Here is a 26,087-nt window from a genome sequence, read left to right as displayed (position 1 = left end):
GGGATGGATACGGATATCGGAGATAGCACCTTAAACGGGGTATCCGCTTTTCCACACTATTTTGATCACAGCTTCAGCTTTCCTATACAGAAAATAGTAAAAATATGGGATATGGCTTATCTACTGGACAACATCTGCAAGGAGTTTGTATGTTCTCCCCGTGTTTGTGTGGGTTTCCTCCGGGTTCTCCGGTTTCCTCCCACATTCCAAAGACATATGTGGCGCCCCCAGGAGTACGGTCGCCACAGTGGCTTTGCCTTCCTCCAGGGGAGGGTAATGCCAGGCTTGGAGGCAATGATGGGTCTCTCTCACAGTCAATCCATACATGAAACACGGTTCCACTCCGGGCCAGCAGAGGGAACTCTGAACCAGGATTAAGGGGAGGAGTGCTCTCTGTGGGCCAGGAGGAGGAGATAGTTAGTTAGTCTGCGGAGGGTGAAGTGTGCAGATGTGGAGAGAGAAGCTGGAGGTCGAGCTGCAGAAGGCGAGCTCCCTCAGCTTGAGAGCGCAAGAACTGGAGCCTGGTCTCCACAGTGGTACGGATACTAACGGTCCTGCCACAGACACCAGCGGAGTAGGAGGCTGTAAATGCCCTACTCTCATCTAAGACTTGGGACACAACAGCAAAACGGATAGAGAGCCGGGATCCAGGAGGTCCCTGATCAGGCTACAGCTGTCTGTCATACAAGTGAGAGTTCTAGGAACATCTGACAGGAGGAACTTCAGAGTAACTAAGTACTGAAGTGCTTCACACCACACAAAGCGCTAGAAAGGAGACTGCACAGCCCATCTGTGAGAGAGAATCCCTGAGTTGCTTCCAGGCTAGCCTGCTCCGTTACCATCTGTAATCAGGACCCTGGACTGCAGTTACCAAGTAAAGGTACAGAAATTGCACCCCGCTGTGTGTTGTCTGCTTCCTACCCTGTCGGCACTGCTACATCCCTTGCCAACCACATCTACACTGCCCTGGGACTACAGCTCCACCTGTGGGGAGCTACACCATCCTTGCTTCCCTACACCATCAGTCCCAGCGGATCTGCATGCAGCGTTGGCTTAACACCTCCCTTGCCGAACACCACAGGTGGCGACACAAACTATTCCATTAACCACAAACCACCATTGATTTGGGCGCACAGGGCCACGGACCGGGTCACCGCTGCTGTGACACATCCCCCTGACACCGGCCCGGTACTGAGTACCCCACAGCCCTGGGAGGGCGACCCAACTTGGCATCATGAACAGGATTACGGAGCCCGGTACCCCCGGGTCCTGTGTGCCATAGACTGTGTTTAAAGACTGTGTGTGAAATTTGGCGCCAATTGCCGTCATTGCCGCGCTGCTTGGCGCGTGCGGGAAGAAAGAGGGGTGGCCTTCGTGGGCGGAGCCTGCCACAGAGCGCGAAGCAGTGAAGTGCCGCGCGGGAAGAGAGGACAGCGCGCGAGAAGAGGAGGAGCTGAGGCCCACAACCCGGAGCATCAGGCCTGTGAAGCGGCCGCTGGTGAGCTCATACAATCCCCAGCCCTGGCTAACGTTAACTAGGGGGGGAAGAGAATGTCCACGCCACAAGGCGATGCAGCGGCGGACGCCGCCGCCAACCCCGCAGCGCCGCAAGGAGGAGCACCTGCAGCAGCAGTCTCCATAATGCCGCTGTCCATGCCCTACATACCGGGAGCGGCCTGGCTACCCCAGTACTCGGGTGAGTCACACACCCTGAGTGAATTTAAAGACAGACTGTGCAGTTTGTTTAAAGTTTACCCCCTGTCTGAAAGCCAGAAGGTGAATATCCTGATTGGACAGCTAACGGGTGCAGCGCAAAGAGAAGTGAAAGCCTGGCAGAACACTGATAAATAGACTGTTGTAAAGATCCTGGCCAAGCTGAGAAGCACCTTTGACACCAGCACTGCAGCTGAAATCAAGATGAGGTTCTTTGGCTGTAAGCAGAGAGCACAGGACAGTGTCAGGGATTATGCTCTCAACCTGCAGGAAGCGCTGTGAGCAGTTAAGAAAGTTGATCCTGACAGCGTAAAGGAAGAAGATAAACTGTTGAAGGAGCAGTTCATTGAAGGACTCCTGTCCATTACCCACAGAGGACAGTTGCGTATCATAACCCTGCAAAACCCTGATCTGGACTTTGCTGAATTTAAGGACAGGGCTATTCGGGTACTGCAGGAATCCACTGACAGCCGTCCAGCGCCCCCTAGGCGCCCAGCGATCACCTATCATCAGGGAGCAACATCCTTTCCTTCCATCCCTGTGGAGGCTGATGCACAGACTCTGGATAAAGACCCAACTGAGGAGCTGCGTCTTCAGGTCCAGGAGTTGACCAAAGGGATGGCTGCACTTACCAAAACCGTGCAGTCCCTGCAGGTGTCCTCCAAAGAGAAGATCCAGCTTGCTTCCAGTCCAGAGGATGTCCCGTGGCTCCGGAGGAGGAGAGCCCCGCCACTTCGAGGAAGGAACAGCGATCGCTATGACCAGGACGGACGTCCCATCTGTCGTCGCTGCTACAAGGCCGGTCATCTTGCAAGGAACTGTCCTTTAAACGAGCAACCCCTGGGGCAGAGGGCCAACCCCCAGGAGTAGGATCCCCAGGCCCAAAGAACTGGAGTGCCAAGTATGTGGGAGGGAGACCAATCCTTCCTGTGGTGATTGACGGCATCCCCATGAACGCTTTGCTGGACACTGGCTCCCAGGTGACCACTATGCCGTATATTTTGTATAAGAAATATTGGGCTGATTCTGAACTCACCCGTGGTCCCACTGATGAACTGACAGTAGTTGCTAGTAATGGTCAGACCTTACCGCAGATTGGATGTAAGGAGATTACTGTTAAAGTGGGAAGGGTGGAATTAAAGTCTCATGGTCTGATAATTGTTGATATTGATCGACGTGAATGCAATCCCATGATGACTCTTGGCACAAATGTAACTGAAAACTGTCTGTCCGAGGTTATTGTCTTGTTGCAACAGGTGGCTGAGACTGCTGGTTCCGGAGAACAACGAGTCTTGCAGAAGGAGATCAGAGCCCTGATGCAAAGACAACAGGTAGAACTCTCTGGCGGAGAGATTGGCAGCGTCAGAGTGAGTGATGCTTTCTCCATTGCAATACCCCCCAGATGTGAAATGTTGGTATGGTGTCGGGCAGCTATAGGTCTTAGAGGGAGAGTTTACCAGGCATTGGTAGAACCAGTATACTCCGAAAGCAGGCCCACTGTCCTGACAGCCAGAGGGGTGGTTGATGTCAGAAAAGGGAGAGTACCTGTACGTCTTTTGAACTGTGGGGAAGAGGAGGCCACAATACCTCAGTACGCCACAGTTGCTAAGCTGCTCACCGTTAATAACAACTCATTGCAGGCAGCAGAGCCCTTGGTCTCATCCGATCAGGTGGAGGACAATGGCTCTGTGAAACAGCCAGAGGAGTGGTGTCAGCAACTGCAGGTGGGAACTGACTCTACACCTTCATACCATAGAAATGGGGTCTACAGAGTGACACAAGAGTATGAGCGGGTATTCAGCAAACACCCACTAGATTTTGGGCAGGCAAAAGGGGTGCAATATCATATCCCCACGGGGGACCATCCACTTTTAAAAGAGATGTACAGACCTATACCCCCAACACAGTACCAGTGTGCTAAGAGTATGTTGAGGGAGATGAAGGAGGCTGGGGTTATCAGAGACAGTTGTAGCCCCTGGGCAGCTCCAATAGTTTTTGTAAAGAAAAAGGATGGTACCATGAGAATGTGTTGATTACAGGAAAATTAACAGCATTACACATAAAGATGCCTACCCATTACCTAGGACTGAGGAATCCTTAGCTGCACTTAAAACTGCTAATTACTTTTCCACCTTGGATCTCACCAGTGGGTATTGGCAGGTTCCCGTGGCAGAGGCAGACAAGGAGAAAACCGCATTTACCACTCCAATGGGTCTCTGTGAGTTCAATTATATGTCGTTTGGGCTCTGCACTGCTCTAGGAACATTTCAACGGCTGATGGAGTGCTGCCTGGGACACATGAACTTTGAGACGGTCCTGTTGTACCTGGATGATGTCATTGTTTTCTCCAAGACCTATGAAGATCATCTGGAACACCTGGCTGAAGTGTTTGAGGCTCTGTCCAATTTTGGCCTGAAGGTGAAGCCTTCCAAATGCCACCTCCTGAAGCCCAAGGTACAGTACCTCGGTCATGTGGTCAGTGCAGAAGGTGTGGCACCAGATCCTGACAAGGTCACAGTCATCCGGGACTGGCCGAAGCCCAGCAACCTTCATGAAGTACGCCAAGTCCTTGGACTGGTAGGCTACTACCGAAGAATCATCAAGGGCTTTACTGAAATAGCCACCCCTATGCAAAATCTTCTGGTGGGGCAGTCCAAGAAGAACAAGCAGAAAAATTCCACCTTTGAATGGACTGAAGAGTTAGAGAGGTCCTTCACCAGATTGAAGATGGCTCTCACAGGTGACGAAGTTTTGGCCTACCCAGATTATGAGACACCTTTTGTGCTGTACACAGATGCCAGTAATGTGGGGCTAGGAGCGGTACTGTCGCAGGTACAGAATGGAAAAGAAAGAGTGATCTCCTACGCCAGCAGGAAGTTGCGTCCCACCGAAAGGAACCCTGATAACTACAGTTCTTTCAAGTTGGAGTTCCATGCCATAGTCTGGGCTGTCACTGAAAGATTCAAGCATTACCTAGCCTCGGACAAGTTTACAATCTTCACGGACAACAATCCGTTGACTCACTTGGACACTGCAAAGCTAGGTGCGCTGGAACAGCGATGGATGGCTCGGCTATCTAACTATGAGTTTACCATCAAGTACCGGGCAGGGTACAAGAATGCCAATGCTGATGCGCTGTCCCGAATGCCGAACCTACCAGATGCAGGAGAAGACCCTGAGGCTCTTGAAGAGATAGAGTTACCTCCCTTCCACCGGCCACTTGCGGCCCAACGTGCTCAAGGAGTGAGAGACAGACGGTCTGGCTTAAAGGAGGTCACCCTGAATCCATTGCCCCATCATGATTGGGCCGAAACGCAAGATAGTGACCCTGCAGTCCGCCTGGTGAAGGAGCTGTTGATGCGAGCTGACTCACGTCCAGAGTTGGATGCTCCTGAAGAAACCCTGCAGTTGTGAAAGGAGAGAGGCCGGCTGTTTATCTACGAAGGGAAGGTGTTTCGTCGGAGGATTATCAATGCCCGCACACATGAACTGGTCTGGCAGGTAATAGTCCCAAAGAGAAAGGCACCAATGGTCCTGGAAGCATACCACAATGGAGCTGGACACTTCGGATGGAAGAAGTTGGAAGCATTACTCCGAGAGAGGTTCTACTGGGCTGGTATGAGGAAAGCCATTGTGAGGTGGTGCCGGGAGTGTGGACGATGTAACCTGCGCAGAAAGGATCGAGACAGCCAGAGAGCTCCCCTACAACCAATCATCACCAAACAGCCCCTTGAGTTGGTAGCCCTGGACCATGTGAAGCTGGTTCCAAGTCGGTCGGGCTACATCTATGCTCTTACCATTGTGGACCACTACTCAAGATTCCTGGTTGTTGTGCCTGTCAAAGATCTAACTGCCAGGACAGCAGCCAGAGCCTTCCAACAGCACTTCTGTAGGCCACATGCGTATCCTGAAAGAGTACTCACAGATCAAGGTCCAGCTTTCGAGGCAGAAGTGTTCCGTGAGTTCTGCAACTTGTATGGTTGTAAGAAGATCCGGACAACACCTTATCATCCACAGACCAATGGCATGTGCGAGAAGATGAACCAGATAGTGATTGACCTATTGAAGACATTGCCCTTGAAGGAGAGGAATCTGTGGCCTGAGAAGTTGCCAGATCTGGTAGACCTCTACAACCATATTCCAGTGAACTCTACCAACTGTACTCCAGCATACCTGATGAGAGCAAGACCGGGTAGATTGCCTGTGGATTTGGACATGGGAGTCCTCACGCCGGAAGCCACGTCGCCAGATGCTGACTGGGACAAGGAGAGGCAGCAGCAGTACAGAAGAGTACAGGATTGTGTGGAGAAGAGTCTGGCCCAGGCAAGACAAAAGCAGAAGCTTTACAATCAGAATACACCTGCTGTTCCCTTTTCGCCGGGAGAACAAGTCCTCAAAAGGAAGAGGCGGTTGCACAAGCTGGATGATCAATGGGAGGCTGAACCTTATACCATTCTGCCCTCAAACTTTGATAATACTAAAGTATGCCTTGTTAGTAAAGATGGAGGAGAGACCTCAGCAGCGGTATCCAGGGATCATTTGAAGTTATGCCTTGACCAGTTGAAAGGAAGAGCAGAAGAATCAGATAACTTCCAACCCGTAGAGGCAGAAGAGAAGGTCAGCACAGTGCTTGGGGAATTCCCTGCGAATTGGACTAGAATTACTGATGCAATAGTGGTACCAGTGTTGTTATTTCCCCAAGTGGAAGCACAGGAGGACGTGACTCGAGAGGATCAGGAAAATCAGGTAGCAGAAGCCACACCAGCGTTGGAGCCAGAGAACCCTCGCCCTGCCAGTGGTGAACCTGTTGTGCCCCTGGTGAGTCCAAAAGTTCACAGACAAACACGTACCCCTGTGCCATGTGGAATCCCCAGTAGTGTACCCAGTACCTCACACACTACAACGGTAGTTAGAACCAGACAATCGGTAAGGGCCACTACAGCACCAGTGTTACGCAGATCTACTCGTACCACACAGGGAATACTACCAGTTAGGTTCCGCATATAAAGTAAATGTGACTATTGAAATTGAATGTAAATATGTAACTGTTTTTCAAGTTTTGTGCCTACAGGTAACCTGTAAGAGTTCCCTTTTAACTTTTATGGACACTGAACCACAGGACATTTTTGGAAACACTTGATTTTTGTACATTTTTCCCTTTTTCAATCTTGTACAATTATTATTGTTCAATGGTTTATGTTTTCTTTTGTTCAGCCCAGGAGTGCTGACTTTCACTAGGGGGGAATGTGGCGCCCCCAGGAGTATGGTCACCACAGTGGCTTTGCCTTCCTCCAGGGGAGGGTAATGCCAGGCTTGGAGGCAATGATGGGTCTCTCTCACAGTCAATCCATACATGCAACACGGTTCCACTCCGGGCCAGCAGGGGGAACTCTGAACCAGGATTATAAGGGGAGGAGTGCTCTCTGTGGGCCAGGAGGAGGAGATAGTTAGTTAGTCTGCGGAGGGTGAAGTGTGCAGACGTGGAGAGAGAAGCTGGAGGTCGAGCTGCAGAAGGCGAGCTCCCTCAGCTTGAGAGCGCAAGAACTGGAGCCTGGTCTCCATGGTGGTATGGATACTAACGGTCCTGCCACAGACACCAGCGGAGTAGGAGGCTGTAAATGCCCTACTCTCATCTAAGACTTGGGACACAACAGCAAAACGGATAGAGAGCCGGGATCCAGGAGGTCCCTAATCAGGCTACAGCTGTCTGTCATACAAGTGAGAGTTCTAGGAACATCTGACAGGAGGAACTTCAGAGTAACTAAGTACTAGAGTGCTTCACACCACACAAGCGCTAGAAAGGAGACTGCATAGCCCATCTGTGAGAGAGAATCCCTGAGTTGCTTCCAGGCTAGCCTGCTCCGTTACCATCTGTAATCAGGACCCTGGACTGCAGTTACCAAGTAAAGGTACAGAAATTGCTCCCCACTGTGTCTTGTTTGCTTCCTACCCTGTCGGCACTGCTACATCCCTTGCCAACCACATCTACACTGCCCTGGGACTACAGCTCCACCTGTGGGGAGCTACACCATCCTTGCTGCCCTACACCATCAGTCCCAGCGGATCTGCATGCAGCGTCGGCTTAACACCTCCCTTGCCGAACACCACTGGTGGCGTCACAAACTATTCCATTAACCACAAACCACCATTGATTTGGGTGTCCAGGGCCACGGACCGGGTCACCGCTGCTGTGACACATCCCCCTGACACCGGCCCGGTACCGAGTACCCCACAGCCCTGGGAGGGCGACCCACATACTCTTAGGGAATTTAGATTGTGAGCCCCATGGGGGGGGCAGTGCCAATAATGTCTGTAAAGTGCTGTGGAATTAATGGTGCTATATAAATGAGTAAAATAATACTGATGTTAACGATGTGTGGTAGATTGGCTCACTCAATTGCACATAGAGGTAGACACAAGAACACTGTCTCTTTAAGTCTTCCACTAGCTTATTAAAGCTACTGCATAAACCAGTGCAGCATTAGCAAAACAAACACAGCCTTTCTGGCCTAAAGGGAATACAAAAACATAAGGTATGGCACAGTGCGTGTTCCTGAAGGGATCCGCCTGCTCAGGAACAAACAACAAAAGGTACAGCTTTCCTTATCTTGAAAACACATCTCTGGAGCTTGCACCTCCAACACTGAATGAGCCAGAAGGCTGTGTATTTATCCTCTGGACTCCACCCTGGGATGGATATATGGTGCACAGCCTCCCACCCACTCTAAAGCTGTTCACTCAACCTAGCCCTAAACATGGCTGATTAACCCCTCACAGAACTTAGTGAGCTGGAGCATTTTCTTAGGCTCATATCACTGAAGCTAAAAACCTCATTGATGCATATCTCCCCTCCAGTACCTTTGCATAGACTTTGTCACAAATGTCAGGGGCAGTCGGTCCTCTTCTATATATTGAGGTCAGGGGGGCACGAAGGTGCTCCAGAGCTGTGGATCTTCCACTTGGGTCAGGAGTTTGGGGATAATGTTGGGGCTAAGACATTAGACGCCCCAAGGAATTTTGGCATCAATGAACCTGCCCATAGGACCGTGTCCAGGAGCTGGCATGGCACTGACAAAGACCGTAAAACTCCGCTGGCCACAATATCAGATCCAAGTGGAGTTGGAAGACAGGTGACACAAGATCCCATGGTAAGGGTCCCTGTCTTGTGCCCCCACATCCATCTATCAGTTGTCAAATATCCAGTGCATGGATATAACCTGCTCAGGCTGGAATTCCTTTTAAATAGGAAAATCCACAATGCATGTACTGTAGTACCATTGCTAACTAGTAAATTATGTTGCTGACAGATGGCTTACAGGAATGGATGGGTTTTGTTTTAGACAAAGACTTCTAAAGAAATGGGCCAGAGGCAACACAGTGTAATAGGCGACATGATGTCCAACGGGAAACCAGTTTTTCCATTAGCGGTAATTGACAAACAATCAGAACAAAGCGCTACGTAATGACACCTACCAGGTGAATACCTGCCAAGGGCTAAGACAACAGGTTAATAAAAGAAAAAAAGGCATCATCTCCATGTATGTCCTGACCACTAGCGGCTATCGGGATGTGCTAGGACTTGTAGTTGCACAATGACCGTAGAATCACCACGGGGTGATATATCGAACTGGGTACAAACCCACGACAGTTTATATTGTCATATGGACACACTGCCTATAAAACAAGGGGATTACAGGACATAAATATCTTATACATGAAGCACAAAGAACATCTGGGGGCCCTTTATCTCTGTAATCTTATCTTTCACAGCCACCCCGGATCTACCATCTCTTTGTTTGCAGCAGTTTAGGGAATTATTGTTTCCTTTCGGTTACAGAATAAGCCATCTTGTGTGTGGATGAGGAATAACATTTTTCTGGCCATTATATGGCTTGCATCTTATGGTTTCACAAGTTATCCCTACTTTAGACTCTTAATTTACAACTGACTTGGAGCTGGGAGGAGGAGAAGAGCTGCTATATAATCTCTCCCACATACATCACAGCACAGAGAAGGATTCCTGCTCTTTATTCCTTACTTAGCACACAGACAGAAGCAACAGCAGCATGGAGATTATACAGCAGTTCTGGGTGGTATAGATGTTAATCCAGCTCTGGGGTGAGGTAAAATACTTGTTAGAAAGCTCAGCATGATCTATCTCTGTCTTGGCTTGTTTTCTCACTCTGCTCCTCACTCCTCCTCTGCCCTCCCATCTCCAAAGTGTGTAACCTGACACCTAACTAGTGTCAGGTTACAGATTTGAGCTATTTTTCAGTGGATTATGAGTTCAGGATACGAGAAGGGGGGAAGAATTTCTGATTTTTTTCAAAACTGCCTTTACTATTGATTGATGCAAATTTTCTTGAAAGTCCAGCTTCCATTTAAATATTTTGTTTTTAACTGTTTAATTATGTTTTTCTCTGTTTATACACAGGATCCACTATTCACAATAGGTGATGTCACATCTCGCCTCCTCCTGTACAATGACTGGTAACACCTCAATATAAAACCTGCAAAAGACAATGTGAGGAAAAGGCAAAGTTTTTAATATTAGACAGTGTAGGACTATCCCGAACAGAGTTACCGTGTCGTGGTGGGATGGCTTTCATGCTACTTTTGATCAAAAACAGTATTACTAAAAACTCTGTATTATTTACACGCACTTTAGCTTTTACTTACTTAGTTACAGCAGGGTTTTTGCTCGCTTTGTCTTTTGCAGGATCAACTCAAACCAAGCTCAATTTTTGTGTTTTTTCTTTGTATTTTTGCATTCTGTGCAAGCTGGGGTGTGGCCTCCCTCTCCTGAGCTGGAACTTGTATATAAGGCTTTCCCAGACTGGTGTCTACTGTTTGGGACCCAGTCCTTTTGTCTGCCCTTGTTCACACATTGAGGTCAACTTTGACACAAGGCAAGCTTTTTAATATTAGACAGTGTAGGACTATCCCGAACAGAGTTACCGTGTCGTGGTGGGATAGCTTTCATGCTACTTTTCATCAAAAACAGTATTACTAAAAGCTCTGTATTATTTAGATGCACTTTTGCTTTTACTTATTTAGTTACAGCAGGGTTTTTGCTCACTTTATCTTTTGCAGGTTTTATGTTTTATGGCCAATGTCAACATGCATTTATATGCTGCATGTGTATCAACTCAAACCAAGCTTAATTTTTGTGTTTTTTCACCTCGATATAAAGTAGATAATGCAGGATCCACCATTCACAATAGGTGATGTCACAGCTCACCTCCTCCTCCTGTACAATGACTGATAACGCCTCTATATAGAGTAGGTTGATGATTTTGCTTTCCATTACCTGCTGATTTGTCATTTTTCTCTAAATTAATTGCACAATTTATATCAGGAAAGATTATCAATGTAAACCTTTCATTCAACGAGATCTGATGTGTGAATTAAAGAGTTGAATGAATGAACGAACGAACGAACGAATGAATGAACAATTGATTAGCCAGACATTATATTAGAAGTGTTTTGCAGGAAATAATTCTAATGTTGTAAACTTGACACAAATGTAAAAAAAACCTTTGCACCACTTATTGTGTGACAGGACGACAATAACCGCTGAGCGATCTGCTTATTTGTGTGTGTATATATATATATTATATATATATATATACACATATACTGCTCAAAAAAATAAAGGGAACACTTCACAGAATATACAAGTAAATCAAACTTCTGTGAAATCAAACTGTCCACTTAGGAAGCAACACTGTTTGACAATCAATTTCATATGCTGTTGTGCAAATGGAATAGACAACAGATGGAAATTATTGTCAGTTATCAAGACACACTCAATAAAGGAGTGGTTCTGCAGGTGGGGACCACAGACCACATCTCAGTACCAATGCTTTCTGGCTGACGTTTTTGTCACTTTTGAATGCTGGCTGTGCTTTCACACTCATGGTAGCATGAGACGGACTCTACAACCCACACAAGTGGCTCAGGTACTGCAGCTCATCCAGGATGGCACATCAATGCGAGCTGTGGCAAGAAGGTTTTCTGTGTCTGTCAACATAGTGTCCAGAGGCTGGAGGCGCTACCAAGAGACAGGCCAGTACACCAGTAGACATGGAGGGGGCAGCAACCCAGCAGCAGGACCGCTACCTCAGCCTTTGTGCAAGGAGGAACAGGAGGAGCACTGCCAGAGCCCTGCAAAATAACCTCCAGCAGGCCACAAATGTGCATGTGTCTGCACAAACGGTTAGAAACCGACTCCATGAGGATGGTCTGAGGGCCCGACATCCACAGATGGGGGATGTGCTTACAGCCCAACACTGTTCAGGAAGCTTGGCATTTGCCCAGAACACAAGGATTGGCAAATTCACCACTGGCGCCCTGTGCTCTTCACAGATGAAAGCAGGTTCACACTGAGCACATGTGACAGACGTGACAGAGTCTGGAGATGCCATGGAGAGTGATCTGCTCCCTGCAACATCCTTCAGCATGACCGGTTTGCCAGTGGGTCAGTAATGGTGTGGGATGGCATTTCTTTGGAGGGCCACACGGTGTTGGGCTGTGAGCACAACCCCCATCTGTGGAAGTTGGACACTCAGACCATCCTCATGGAGTCGGTTTCTATCCATTTGTGCAGGCACATGCACACTTGTGGCCTGCTGGAGGTCACTTTGCAGGGCTCTGGCAGTGCACCTCCTGTTTCTCTTGCACAAAGGCTGAGGTAGCGGTCCTGCTGCTGGGTTGTTGCCCTCCTACGGCCCCCTCCACATCTTCTGGTGTACTGGCCTGTCTCCTGGTAGCGCCTCCAGCCTCTGGACACTATGTTGACAGACGCAGAAAACCTTCTTGCCACAGCTCGCATTGATGTGCCATCCTGGATGAGCTGCACTACCTGAGCCACTTGTGTGGGTTGTATAGTCTGGCTCATGCTATCATGAGTGTGAAAGCACAACCAACATTAAAAAGTGACCAAAACATCAGCCAGAAAGCATTGGTATTGAGATGTGGTCTGTGGTCCCCACCTGCAGAACCACTCCTTTATTGAGGGTGTCTTGATAATTGCCAATAATTTCCATCTGTTGTCTATTCTGTTTGCCCAACAGCATGTGAAATTGATTGTCAAACAGTGTTCCTTCCTAAGTGGACAGTTTGATTTCACAGAAGTTTGATTTACTTGGAGTTATATTCTGTTGTTTAAGTGTTCCCTTTATTTTTTTGAGCAGTGTATATATACACCGTGCATATATATATTTGGTTGCCTTTCCCACTTAAATCTATTTTTCTCAGGTATATAACTATGACTTTTCTAAAAATGACAGTAAAATTCTCGTTGCACAGCGGGGCTTCGTACGGCATCAGCCTGCAGCTGTTTTCTATCAGGACACATGATACTCAGAATATCCCAGAGAGCTGCAGGACCTCATCAGACAAGTATTTCTGCACGTCGGTCTGTGGATCATCGAGGTCTAGACTGAGAAAACTGGAGACCAGTTTCCGGCACCTGAGATAGAGAAATAATAGAGTGTGAGACGAGGACACATCTACATGTAGCGAACGCTATGGAAAAATGCTTAAATGCTTACAATGACCGCAGTGCTTGTTATTTCTGTGCCAGTAACATATAAATGAACAGTAAACAAGAAAACCACCATTATCATGATTAGCAGAGGTTTTTTTTTGATAAAGGGTATCCTAATAACAGGCTGACAACTGGGTATCCCGCTGCAGTGATCAGAGTGCAAGTGTTTCATTCTCTCACAGCGCCTCAACAGGTGAAGTAAAGCATTACACAGCTCTGGTTGAAATTATTGGGTTGTGTATGCAGTGCATTGATGATGGATGTGACCTGTCCTCCTTTTTAGCCACTTTCCAGTCCATCGATAACACAGGAACTGTAAAAAGTTGTCCGTCTTCTGCTAGCTCAGAATATAGTACTTGAAAGTGGATTTTCTTACCATCCAACCCCTATACATTACCAGTATGTGTTACGCCAGCCTTTCACAGCAGCTATTTCGCTGACATCCCTAACAGTTATGCAAACTTATTATTAATATTCCTCTTACTTGTCCATTTTCTCTTTCTGATCTGAATCATCGAGGCACCGTATGGCACGTCCCCTCCGAAATAGCTCTGAAACCTTGGATACGAAAGTGAAAAATGTAATGAAATTCTGGAGGCAATTTTCATGTTGACACTTGAGAGGTTTCCCAGAATTTCCATGAGGCTCCCGATAAAAGAGTAATTTTTACCGCACAATGAACAGAAGTATGAGTGTCCAGTTTTAGTGCGTTAGTATTTAGATATCTGTAATGATCTTACACAGAAGACACAACACCATTCAAAGCCTTATAGATCCCTATATACCAACTAGACTAAAGCTGGATCCCATTTATGCTACTTATAAGTGGGGGTCCTGGGTGTGACACCCACTTATCATACATTGATTGACCATCCTAATGTCATGCCATCAGTGATTTATCATCCTAAGGACGTGCTGTCAGTGTAAAAGGATCTTATGACTAGTTAGTATTTTACCTCCACTCCTCTCTTGATGATTTCTTCCGGCATACCGGCCATGGTTGCCACCCTGGCTGCTTGGCTCACTTCAGAAACACCATCTTTGAGCTGGTAGAAAAATACGAGCTCCTCACCATCCAGACACCACTCAAACGTCTACAGAGCACAGGGAGAGATTTATCAAAATTGAAGCAAAGGAAAAGTGGATTATGTGGAGGGCAAAAGAGACAACGTGCCTCAGAGATTCCACCACCTAAAACAGCAGAATTGCTGTTTTTTGGCTGCTGAACTTCCCCAAAATAGTTCAATAGAAAGCAATCACAATATTGTATGTACACCAAATGGTATCAATAAAACTACTGCTCATCATGCAAAAAAAAAAGCCCACAAAAAACTAAATTGATGGAAAGATAGAAAAGTTACGTGTCTTAAAAAACTGTAACAAAAAAAAAACCATTTTAACCACTAAAATGTAAAAAAAAAAAGTTTTTACAGTTTCAGAAATTCATGTCGGCAGGTAATTTTTTACAGGACAATGAATGCTTTAAAAACAAAACCTCAAAAGCAATGACAGAATTGTGTGTTTTTCACCATTTCACCAAACTTGGAGTTTTTCTTCGTTTTTCCGCTTATTATATGGTAATATCATTCAAAAGTACAACTCGTCCTCCAAAAAACAAGCCCTCGTAAAGCTGTTTAGATGGAAGAATAAAATATTAATGAATGCTGGAAAAAGAAGAGGAAAATATAAGGAGAAAGCTAAACTCGTGAACTAAGCCACAAAAGTGGGAGGTGATCAGCAAAACCACAGCCAAAAGTGGGAGTTTTAAGGGCTTATACCCATCACCGTTAAAAAAAAAAATTTCCAATGTTGTTCCAGAAAAGTCGGACGAGTGTCATGCAAGTGGCATGCGATTATCAACTAGCATCTGAATCACATGCGAAAGCGATACATATACAATGCAATTGTTACATGAGCTTTTACATACAGTAATTCTCACTGGCATTTAAAAATAGTTTTCAATATATATATATATATATATATACAGCTCTGGCAAAAATTAAAGAGACCACTGCACATTTGTATAAAAATCAGCTTCTCTCCATGTCTGACAGCCATTCCATTCCAGTGTCAGTTGAATTCCAACCAGAGTACACCTCATTCTACTTAATGTCACCTGAACCAAATCTTATTTAACGAAGGAAAGTATAAAAACCCTGCTGTGGTGTTCACAATCCTCTTGCAATAGGACAAGCCGGATAGCAAAACAGAATCTGATGATGATGTTTTTTTTGTGTGTGAAAATGTTACACATGCGCCATATTTATGGTATTTTTATATGGTAATAAGGATCAATTCCTTCTCCGGGCACTTGTTTTATTGGTATTCGCGCTATTAGGAATTTATATGCTATTTTTGCTGTGGGGATGATTCCATGTTGCTATTTCCACCTGTGGAACGCAAACCCCGCATTTCCTGTGACATGGAATGCACAAAGACAGATCTGCGCATGCGCAACTTATTCTCTGCCTTTTCCTGACTTCCTTTGACTGAGGCGCACAGCTGATGCGGCGCACAGGTGACGGCAATCTCTGTGTGTGATGCAAGTGCACTTGCAAGGTATAAATACTGACCTGACTCTAACCATGACTACTTCCCCTGATGAAGCAGTGATACACGTTGGGCTGTGCGGGCACCAACACATCGCATTGGGTAAATATGGCTCAACTATATTTTTGATTATAATCATGTGATACTGATGTTAATGAGATCACTTTTTTATTCATGTGCTAATCACATTTTATTGCTGGGAAATTCCATTGCATAAATGTGGCTCACGTATATTTTTTGACTATAATTAAATTAAGAGACCACTGCACAGTTTTGTAAAAATCTGCTTCTCTACATGTCTGACAGCCATTCCATTCCAGTGTCAGATGAATTCCAACCAGAGTACACCTCATTCTACTTAATGCATTTGTGATTAGATGATCACCTGAACCAAATCTTATTTAACAAAGGAAAGTATAAAAAACCCTGCTGTGGTGTTCACAATCCTCTTGCAATAGGACAAGCTGGATGGCAAAACAAGTGCTAGTAATATCCCAAAAGTAATAGGAATGAAAAATAACTTGTAACCATGCCAAAGGAGTTGAAAAGTCTTGAGTGAGGAAAAGAAGGGCTCAATTCTGGCTTTACTAGCAGAGGGATTCAGTGAGCATCATGTTGCCTCCATCTTTAAAATTTCTAAGATGGCAGTCCTTTACAACAAGGTCAAGCAGCAGACATTGGGGACAACAAAGCTACAGACCGGCAGAGGACGAAAACAACTCTCCACTGACCGGGATGACCATCATCTTATTCGGATGTCACTCAGCAACCACAGGATGACATCAAGTGACCTACAAAAGGAATGGCAAATGGCAGCTGGGGTGAAGTGCCGTAAAGAAGCTACACACGCAAGAACAGTTCGTAACAGCCTCCTTGAGGCGGGGCTCAATTCATGTAAAGCTAGAAAAAAGCCTTTCATCAATGAGAAGCAAAGGATAGCCAGGCTGAAATTTGCCAAAGACCATTAGGATTGGACCATATAAGACTAGAGTAAGGTAATCTTTGATGAGTCTAATTTTCAGCTTTGCCCAACACCTGGTCGTCTAAAGGTTAGAAGGAGACCTGGAGAGGCGTACAAGCCACAGTGCCTGCACCCACTGTGCAATTTAGTGGAGGATCGGTGATGATCTGGGGATGCTTAAGCAAGGTTGGAATTGGGCAGGTTAATCTTTGCGAAGGACGTATGAATCAAGCCGCATAAAAGGTTATCCGAGAAAACAGCTGATTCCTTCATTGCCCAGGCAATGTTCCCCAAATCCCTGGTTTTTCCAGCAGGACAATGCACCATGCCACACAGCTAGGTCAATCAATGTGTGGATGAAGGACCGCATCAAATCCCTATCATGGCCAGCCCAATCTCTAGACCTGAACCCCATTGAAAACCTCTGGAATGTAATCAAGAGGAAGATGGATAGCCACAAGTCATCAAACAAAGAAGAACTGCTTAAATTTTTGTACCAGGAGTGGCTTAATGTCACCCAAAAGCAGTGTGAAAGACTGATGGAAAGCATGCCAAGACGCATGAAAGCTGTGATTAAAAATCATGGTTATTCCACAAAATATTGATTTCTGAACTCATCCTGAGTTAAAACATTAGTATTGTTGTTTCTAAATGATTATGAACTTGTTTTCTTAGCATTATTTCAGGTCTGCAAGCACTGCATTTTTTTGTTAATTTGGCCATTTCTCATTTTCTGAAAATAAATACAAAATTTAGTGCTTGGAAATTCGAAGACATGTTGTCTGTAGTTTATAGAATAAAAGAGCAATTTACATTTTACTCAAAAATATACCTATAATGAAAAAAATCGGACAAACTGAAAATGTTGCAGTGATCTCTTAATTTTTGCCAGAGATATATATATATATATATATATTAGATAGATAGATACAACTAGATAGAAAAATGTCAGTGAGACATAAAATCAGTGTTTTGCGTGTGTAGCTTACTGTACATGTATTTTAGTAATAAATACATTTCAGTAAAAAAAAATTATTAACCAGCAGAGGGAAAACAGATGTTTATAGCCTGTAAAAAGGGGTAATAAGCATGGAGGTTCCCAGACTAATAAATATCAGCTCACAGCTGTATACTTAGCCTTTACTGGTTATTGTGAGCCTCCCCCCAAAAATAATTACATGGGGTCACCATATAATTAATAACCAGCAAAGGCTAGGCAGACAGCTGAAGACTGATATTAATATGCTAGAATGGGGCAATGGATATTGACCCCTCCCAGACTAAAAACATCATTTCTCAGCTGCCCTAGGAAAGGGGCATCCATATGATGTGCCACTTCTATTGCTTACCCTCACTCTTCCCACTTGGCCTGGTACATTTGGAGTATGGTAATAGTATTTGAGTTGATGTCAGCTTTGTATTGTCAGGTGATATGAAGCCCAGAGGTCAGTAATGGAGAGGCGTTTATAAGGGGATCTCACGCCATTTTTTTCAGAAATGTATTTATTTATTAATTAAATGCATACGCAGTAAGCTACACACATACTGTACTAATTATATATGTGACTGACATCTTTCTATCTATTTATTCTAAGTGTATATATCTATTCTACCTAATTCTGACTTGTCATGCTGTGATTTCACTGTACTCAGCAGATGAAATGTTGAGTTTTCAAGGAGCTGGATGAGTAAAAATTGGACGGCACACACATTGTCTGTGTGTCATGCAATTTTTTCTTGCACCCATTGACTTGCATTGGCGAGTCTCATCCAATATACAAGGACAATCGTAGGAGAAAAAAAACACAGATGAGCAGTGAATTTTTGACTAACATTAGTCAGAGTGCAATACGATTTTTTTTATCAGATTGCACTCGCCCGTTTTTCTCGCAAATGAGTATGAGCCCTTAAAGGGAGTCTGTCACCCCCAAAACTCACAATATACCACTTATGCAGTCCTATAGGAGACATATAAAAATCACACTTGCAGTATAGATTTCATTACTTTAATTTTACATAAAATCAATTTATTACATATGTTGATGCAGGATGCCTCCGTGCACCCTAAATGTGACCAAAGACTCAGTGAGCCGTAACGCCCCCTCAATTAGCATTCACCACAATTCCTCTTAGCTTTATGGACAGCTCTTGCTTGTCCAGAGCGAGCACTGCCTGAATTGAATTCCCAGAGATGTACATGCTCACTGACAATACAGGAGTCCATTAAAGAGAATCTGTCACCACATTTTTGGCCTATAAGATGCGGCCACCGCCATCAGGGACTTATCTACAGCATTCTGTAATGCTGTAGCTAAGCCCCCGATGTAACCTGAAAGATAACAAAAAGAGAGTTATATTATACTCACCCCGGCGTTCGGTCCGGTCCGATGGATGTGGCGGTCCGGTCCGGCGCCTCCCATCTTCATACAATGATGTCCTCGTCCTTGCTTCATCCTCGGCTCCATGCGCAGGTGTACTTTATCTGCTCTGTTGAGGGCAGAGTAAAGTACTGCAGTGCGCAGGCACGGGACCTCCCTGACCTTTCCAGGCGCCTGCGCACTGCAGTACTTTACTCTGCCCTCAACAGGGCACATAAAGTACACCTGCGCAGGAGCCGAGGGAGAAGCAAGGAGGAAGACATCATCGCTAGAAGATGGGAGGCGCCGGACCGGACCGCGACACCCATCGGACCCGGACCGGACCCGGACAGCCCCCCGATGAGTGTAATATAACTCGTTTTTCTTATCTTTCAGGTTACATCGGGGGCTTATCTACAGCATAACAGAATGCTGTAGATAAGCCCCTGATGGCGGTGACCGTAGCTAATAGGGCAAAAATGGGGTTACAGATTCCCTTTAAGCACACGGACATACAATGTCAGTGTGGGCAACCTCTCATCCCTCTCTCCTGTCTGCATCGGCTGTTACAGACAGGAGGGGAATTAGAAAGTACCCTCAATGACACAGTGTGTTTGTGCACTTCCTAGGCTACTGTATTGTCAGTGTGGATGCACAGAACTGATGATTGTAGGCAGCACTCACTTTTGGTAAGCAAATGCTGTCTATATAGCTAAGCAGAAGTGTTGAAGATGCTAAATCAGGGAGCGGAATGGGGCACTGAGCCCTTGGTCACACCAAGGGTGCACAGATACCCTCACTGGCATATGTAATTACACAAATGTTATGTTTATGCTCCCAATTTGATTGTACAATTAGATTTATGTGAGTTTTGACAGATTCCGATTAAGGTGCATCCCGGAAGTGTTGGGAAGGTCCATGGCTTGAGCAGCCACCTCTCAGTGATATGGGTCTGCAGAGGTGAGATGTACAATTTTCCTACCAAATATTTTGCCCATGGCCCTCTACCAACCTACTGATACTTGTGGTTCTCACCTGATAATGCACTATGGGACTTTCAGGGAGTATTTTCAGCTGGATCAGACTATGAAAGTTGGTAGAAAGTAAAATGTGGGGGCAGAAAGACCCCTGCTGTATCCAATGTCTGAGAATGGCAGCTAATAGGGAAAGCCCATCCACCTAGAAAATCAGACACAAATTAAGGTATGTAATTAGATATGAATATATATATATATATATATATATATATATATATATATACACACACATACAGTTGTGGCCAAAAATATTGACACCCCTGCAATTTTGTCAGATAATACTCAGTTTCTTCCTGAAAATGATTGCAAACACAAATTCTTTGGTATTATTATCTTCATTTAATTTGTCTTAAATGAAAAAACACAAATAGAATTGTCCTAAAGCCAAATTGGATATAATTCCACACCAAACATAAAAAGAGGGTGGACAAAAGTATTGGCACTGTTCGAAAAATCATGTGATGCTTCTCTAATTTGTGTAATTAACAGCACCTGTAACTTACCTGTGGCACCTAACAGGTGTTGGCAATAACTAAATCACACTTGCAGCCAGTTGACATGGATTAAAGTTGACTCAACCTCTGTCCTGTGTCCTTGTGTGTACCACATTGAGCATGGAGAAAAGAAAGAAGACCAAAGAACTGTCAGAGGACTTGAGAAACCAAATTGTGAAGAAGCATGAGCAATCTCAAGGCTACAAGTCCATCTCCAAAGACCTGAATGTTCCTGTGTCTACCGGGCGCAGTGTCATCAAGAAGTTTAAAGCCCATGGCACTGTGGCTAACCTCCCTAGATGTGGACGGAAAGGAAAAATTGACAAGAGATTTCAACGCAAGATTGTGCGGATGTTGAATAAAGAACCTCGACTAACATCCAAACAAGTTCAAGCTGCCCTGCAGTCCGAAGGTACAACAGTGTCAACCCGTACTATCCGTCGGCGTCTGAATGAAAAGGGACTGTATGGTAGGAGACCCAGGAAGACCCCACTTCTTACCCCGAGACATAAAAAAGCCAGGCTGGAGTTTGCCTGAAAAAGCCTAAAACATTTTGGAAGAATGTTCTCTGGTCAGATGAGACAAAAGAAGAGCTTTTTGGGCAAAGGCATCAACATAGAGTTTACAGGAGAAAAAAGAGGCATTCAAAGAAAAAAACACGGTCCCAACAGTCAAACATGGCGGAGGTTCCCTGATGTTTTGGTGTTGCTTTGCTGCCTCTGGCACTGGACTGCTTGACCGTGTGCATGGCATTATGAAGTCTGAAGACTACCAACAAATTTTGCAGCATAATGTAGGGCCCAGTGTGAGAAAGCTGGGTCTCTCTCAGAGGTCATGGGTCTTCCAGCAGGACAATGACCCAAAACACACTTCAAAAAGCACTATAAAATGGTTTGAGAGAAAGCACTGGAGACTTCTAAGGTGGCCAGCAATGAGTCCAGACCTGAATCCCATAGAACACCTGTGGAGAGATCTAAAAATGGCAGTTTGGAGAAGGCACCCTTCTAATATCAGGGACCTGGAGCAGTTTGCCAAAGAAGAATGGTCTAAAATTCCAGCAGAGCATTGTAAGAAACTCATTGATAGTTACCAGAAGCGGTTTGTGGCTAAAGGTTGTGCAACCAAGTATTAGGCTGAGGGTGCCAATACTTTTGTCTGGCCCATTTTTGGAATTTTGTGTGAAATGATCAATGTTTTGCTTTTTGCTCCATTCTCTTTTGTGTTTTTTCATTTAAGACAAATTAAATGAAGATAATAATACCAAAGAATTTGTGTTTGCAATCATTTTCAGGAAGAAACTGAGAATTATCTGAGAAAATTGCAGGGGTGTCAATACTTTTGGCCACAACTGTGTATATATATATATATATATATATATATATATATATATATATATACATACATATAGTAATATGTAAAACTACTCGGGTATGTGAGGATATCAGTGATGTCTCTTACCGTGTTGGTCCCTTTTCCGAATTCATCTATTAGAATGAGTGAATTCGCGGTTGCATTATTCACCGCTCTCGCCACCTACGTGGAGGGACTGTACACTTTAATATAGTATCATCAAAAATGTATTACAATTATATTAGGATATTGCGTTATATCAGAAAGGCATGTCTGTCAGTGCAGTAATTTTTTTTTAATAGTGCCATGCATCTAAAATTAAAATATACATCACAGTGTTTGTTGGGAAAAAAAAAATGTACCACTTTGTGTATACAGCTCCCATGCAAAGGTACTGTATCTGTCACCTTGTACCTGAATAGTCTGATCCTGCCATCCTTTCCATCTGTCTCCTGCATCTGGATAACCTATTGAATGTTATTAGTAGAAGAGCTGCAGAGTCAGACTACACAGGGCTCCTTTGTAGTCTGTTACCATGGAGACATACTATTCTGCATTGAGCTGTAGACACAAACAGATGGTCAATTTTATAAATATGTTTTCAATGTGGTTTTTTTTTAGAGAAAAATGCTACAATCCAGAGTATGCTGCATAAAAAAAGAGTTACAAACCTGGTTTAAATCTATCATGAAAGTAGACAAACCGAGAGAAACAGATTCCCGTGTCTGTAATCTGGTAAAGATCCCATCAATGGGTCCGATTTCGGCATAAGAGGCAGGCACAAAACTTCCAACCATGGCCATGAAAACAATGAGACCCACCTGAGATAAAAAGGATGAATATGAACAGTCAGAAAGTGTGATACGGTACCAACCATAGCAGGAACACTTTTTTTTTTTTAAATTCTGGCACATATGATGTTTTGATTGCTTTTTATTGCATTTTTTGAGATCTGAAAAACATCAATTTTGGCATCTCAACATTTTTTCTTCATGACGTTTACAATGAGGGTTGAATAATTTTCATAAATCATACTTTTATGGAAGAGGCGATACCAATCATGCTTAGTTTTTGAATTTGTTAAATTTGTTTATTTTTGGATGGTAAAAGGAGGGTGATTAAAACTTAATTTTTTTTTCAATTTGTTCATTTTTTTATTACTTTTCACATGATTTTTTTGTCTCCCTAAGGAACTTGAACTTGCAATTGCTTGCACAACATACCGCAATATTAAATCTCAGCCTTTTGGGCTTCATACCTGCCATGTGACCCGTCACAGGGTCGCTGATGGGTGTTGGAATGGACACTCAACCAGTCTCCCCCGTGCCGCCACACCAGTCCTAAATTTTAATGGTTAAACAGCAGTGATCGGAGCTGGCTCTGGTCGCTGCTGATACAGAAGGTGTTGGTAGTATAACACAGCTGGCACTTGCCTTATACAGAGCGGACAAGTACAGACAGGCACGACTGATACAAAGGCAGGCAAGGCTGAGACACTGGCAGGCAGGCGGGCATGGCTGAGACCCTATCAGGCAGGCGGGCATGGCTGGCACTCTGGCAGGTGGGCGGGCATGGCTGGCACTCTGGCAGGCAGGCCGGCACAGCTGGCGCTCTAGCAGGACAGGCAGGCACGGCTGGCACTCTGGCAGGACAGGCGGGCACGGCTAGCGGGGCTGGAACCAGTACGGGTAGGACAGGAACACAGTTATGAATGGGACACAGGAAGGGGAGGAGCTGGGACAGAATAGAGAAGGACAGATACATGGACTGGAATGAAAGGTTAATGGAAACAGGTTGGAACCTGTTCAGACTGGAGAAGCGGGGACGGACTCGGGAAGGACAGAAACACGGACAGGTAGGAGTAGTTGGAACAGGTAGGGACCTGTTCAGACTGGAGGAGCGGTGAGCAGAACAGAGTCGCTGGTTGCAGTGCAGAGAGTGCGGAGCAAAAGGCAGAGCCGTAAGAGCGCGGAGCAAAGGCAGAGTCACAGAAGCGCGGAGCAAACGCAGAGCCACAGGAGTGCGGAGCAAAAGGCAGAGCCGCAGGAGTGCGGAGCAAAAGGCAGAACCACAGGAGTGCGGAGCAAAAGCCAGAACTGCAAGAGTGCGGAGCAAAAGGCAGAACCGCAGGAGTGTGGAGCAAAAGGCAGAACCGCAGGAGTGCGGGGCAGGACGGAACCGCAGGAATGCGGAGCAGGACGGAACCACAGGAATGCGGAGCAGGACGGAACCTCAGGTATGCGGAACAGGACGGAACCACAGGTATGCGGAGCAAGTGCAGAGCAGAGAACCGCAGGTAGGAGGAGCAGGTGCAGACGGAGAGGGCACAAGGATAGGCACGGCAGGGAAAGGAGCCGCAGACAAGGAGACCAACAGACAGAGGTAAGGACTGTGTACAGACAAGGTGAGGTATAGGAACAGGATAAGATGCAAGAATAGAACACAGTACACACAGGGACGGAGACAAATTCAGGACAAGGACACAGGCCTGAGTATGCAGCCCTCAGGAAGGCGGAAACAAGATACAAAGCGCACGGAAACAGATCTGGGTATGCAGCCCCCAGAGAAGGCAGAAACAAGACACAAAGCGCACGGAAACAGGACAGGACCTGGCAACTCAGTAGCAAGGCACTGACTGAGGCAAATAGTTGCTCAGGCATCCTCCTATGGGCGGGGATGCCTTAAATACTAGAGGCCTCTTGGCAATTGGCTGGGGACACCTTAGGAAGGTGCACACTGACTCTATAAGAACCAGAGAGTGCTGGCGCTGCCCCCCTATGCACACAGCCAGGAAGTATGCAGAGAGCAGGCAGGAGGCAAGAGGCATACAGCATGGAGCCAGCAGCAGACAGAACTCACAGCATGGCCCGGAGTAGTGAGTAAGGCTAGTGGGGGATAGGAGGCCGTGCAGTGATGCCGGCAGGGTTGTTACATCTTATATCGAGAAGGTATCAATTCTAACTATATAAATCTATATGTAGTGAGCTCCCCCTAGTGGTGACTGCAAACAGAAAACATTCTATCATTTATCAGAATATGAATAAACTTTTTTCCTGTTCTCACTACCTGTTTCAGATATACGCTTTTCCCACATGAGTTGGGACCTGTCACAATTTTTATCCTCTTCTCTTGCTCTCCAGCTTCCGTTGGGTTTGGGACAAATGTTCCGGAACAAAACACCATAAGAGGATGTCTGGGAGAGAGAAAGTAGTATAAAGCCAGGAATACATGAAAATGTGATACAAAAGGGATCTTGGCCCTCCTTACCTGCCCTCCTTTATATTAATGATGTTGTTTAAAGTGTAACATGGGCGGACGTATCCATTCTCACGGGCAGAGATGGCCATGGCGAGAAGAGCATCCAGCTGCCCGACATACTCAGTCACGTCATGTAAAACAGCCGACCGCTCCAAGATCAACGTCTGCAACTGATGCATTATCATGGTCTCGTGGTCTGTAGAGGACACACACGTAAGGTGCACTGGTTCATTTCCACAGGTACATCCAAAGGTGTATTGATAACCTAGCCTTAGGACGGATCACCAATACTGGATCATTGAGGGACTAACGCCCTCCACCTTTGGCTGTATTGTTTCAACTCTGTAGATCATTTACTTCTGGCCACCACGGACCTGCTAAGGCTGGAGTCACAAACAACGTATCAAAAAATTGGTTTGTTTTTCACGGACCAGAATCGCACAAATGTTTCATGAACAGTGATCCGTATGTCATCCGATTGTCATGCGAGGATGCGATTTTCTCACATCTAAGCATCCGTGTGACATCCATATGGCATCCGTATGGCAAGATTTTCTCGCCGGCTTGCAAAATGGACATATAATGGAGCCAGGTTAAAACTCAAACTAAACAATAGATATATACACATTGAATATATATATATATATATTCTATATATATATATAATTATATATATGTGTATATATATATATATATATATATATATATATTGTAAGGTAGCGCTTATTATTCATGTTGGGGACATTCACTTGGCAGCAGATTAACAGGAGAACAAGGGATTCTGTTGGAATAGCAGAATAATAAATTTGGTCAAAA

The 26,087-nt window shown here is 45.3% G+C and overlaps 1 protein-coding gene across 1 annotated transcript in view; it reads right to left on the bottom strand.

The window, feature by feature from the left end:
* Nucleotides 1-12,870: 12,870 nt before the first annotated feature.
* Nucleotides 12,871-26,087, bottom strand: part of MSH5 (mutS homolog 5) — a 56,461-nt gene continuing 43,244 nt past the window's right edge. The window contains exons 17-24 of the mRNA XM_073548981.1: nt 25,281-25,467; nt 25,080-25,206; nt 22,685-22,834; nt 22,122-22,196; nt 20,168-20,311; nt 14,221-14,358; nt 13,749-13,822; nt 12,871-13,186 (exon numbers count right to left, since the gene is read on the bottom strand). Coding sequence (XP_073405082.1) covers nt 13,078-13,186; nt 13,749-13,822; nt 14,221-14,358; nt 20,168-20,311; nt 22,122-22,196; nt 22,685-22,834; nt 25,080-25,206; nt 25,281-25,467 — 1,004 coding nt within the window. The 3' untranslated portion in view covers nt 12,871-13,077. The remainder of the gene's footprint in view (nt 13,187-13,748; nt 13,823-14,220; nt 14,359-20,167; nt 20,312-22,121; nt 22,197-22,684; nt 22,835-25,079; nt 25,207-25,280; nt 25,468-26,087) is intronic.

This window comes from Dendrobates tinctorius, unplaced genomic scaffold (assembly GCF_039654945.1).
Source record: "Dendrobates tinctorius isolate UK_male_01 unplaced genomic scaffold, ASM3965494v1 ptg000158l, whole genome shotgun sequence".
NCBI lineage: Eukaryota > Metazoa > Chordata > Amphibia > Anura > Dendrobatidae > Dendrobates > Dendrobates tinctorius.
Note: the sequence above shows the minus strand (reverse complement) of the source record. Positions and strands in the feature narration are given on the sequence as shown.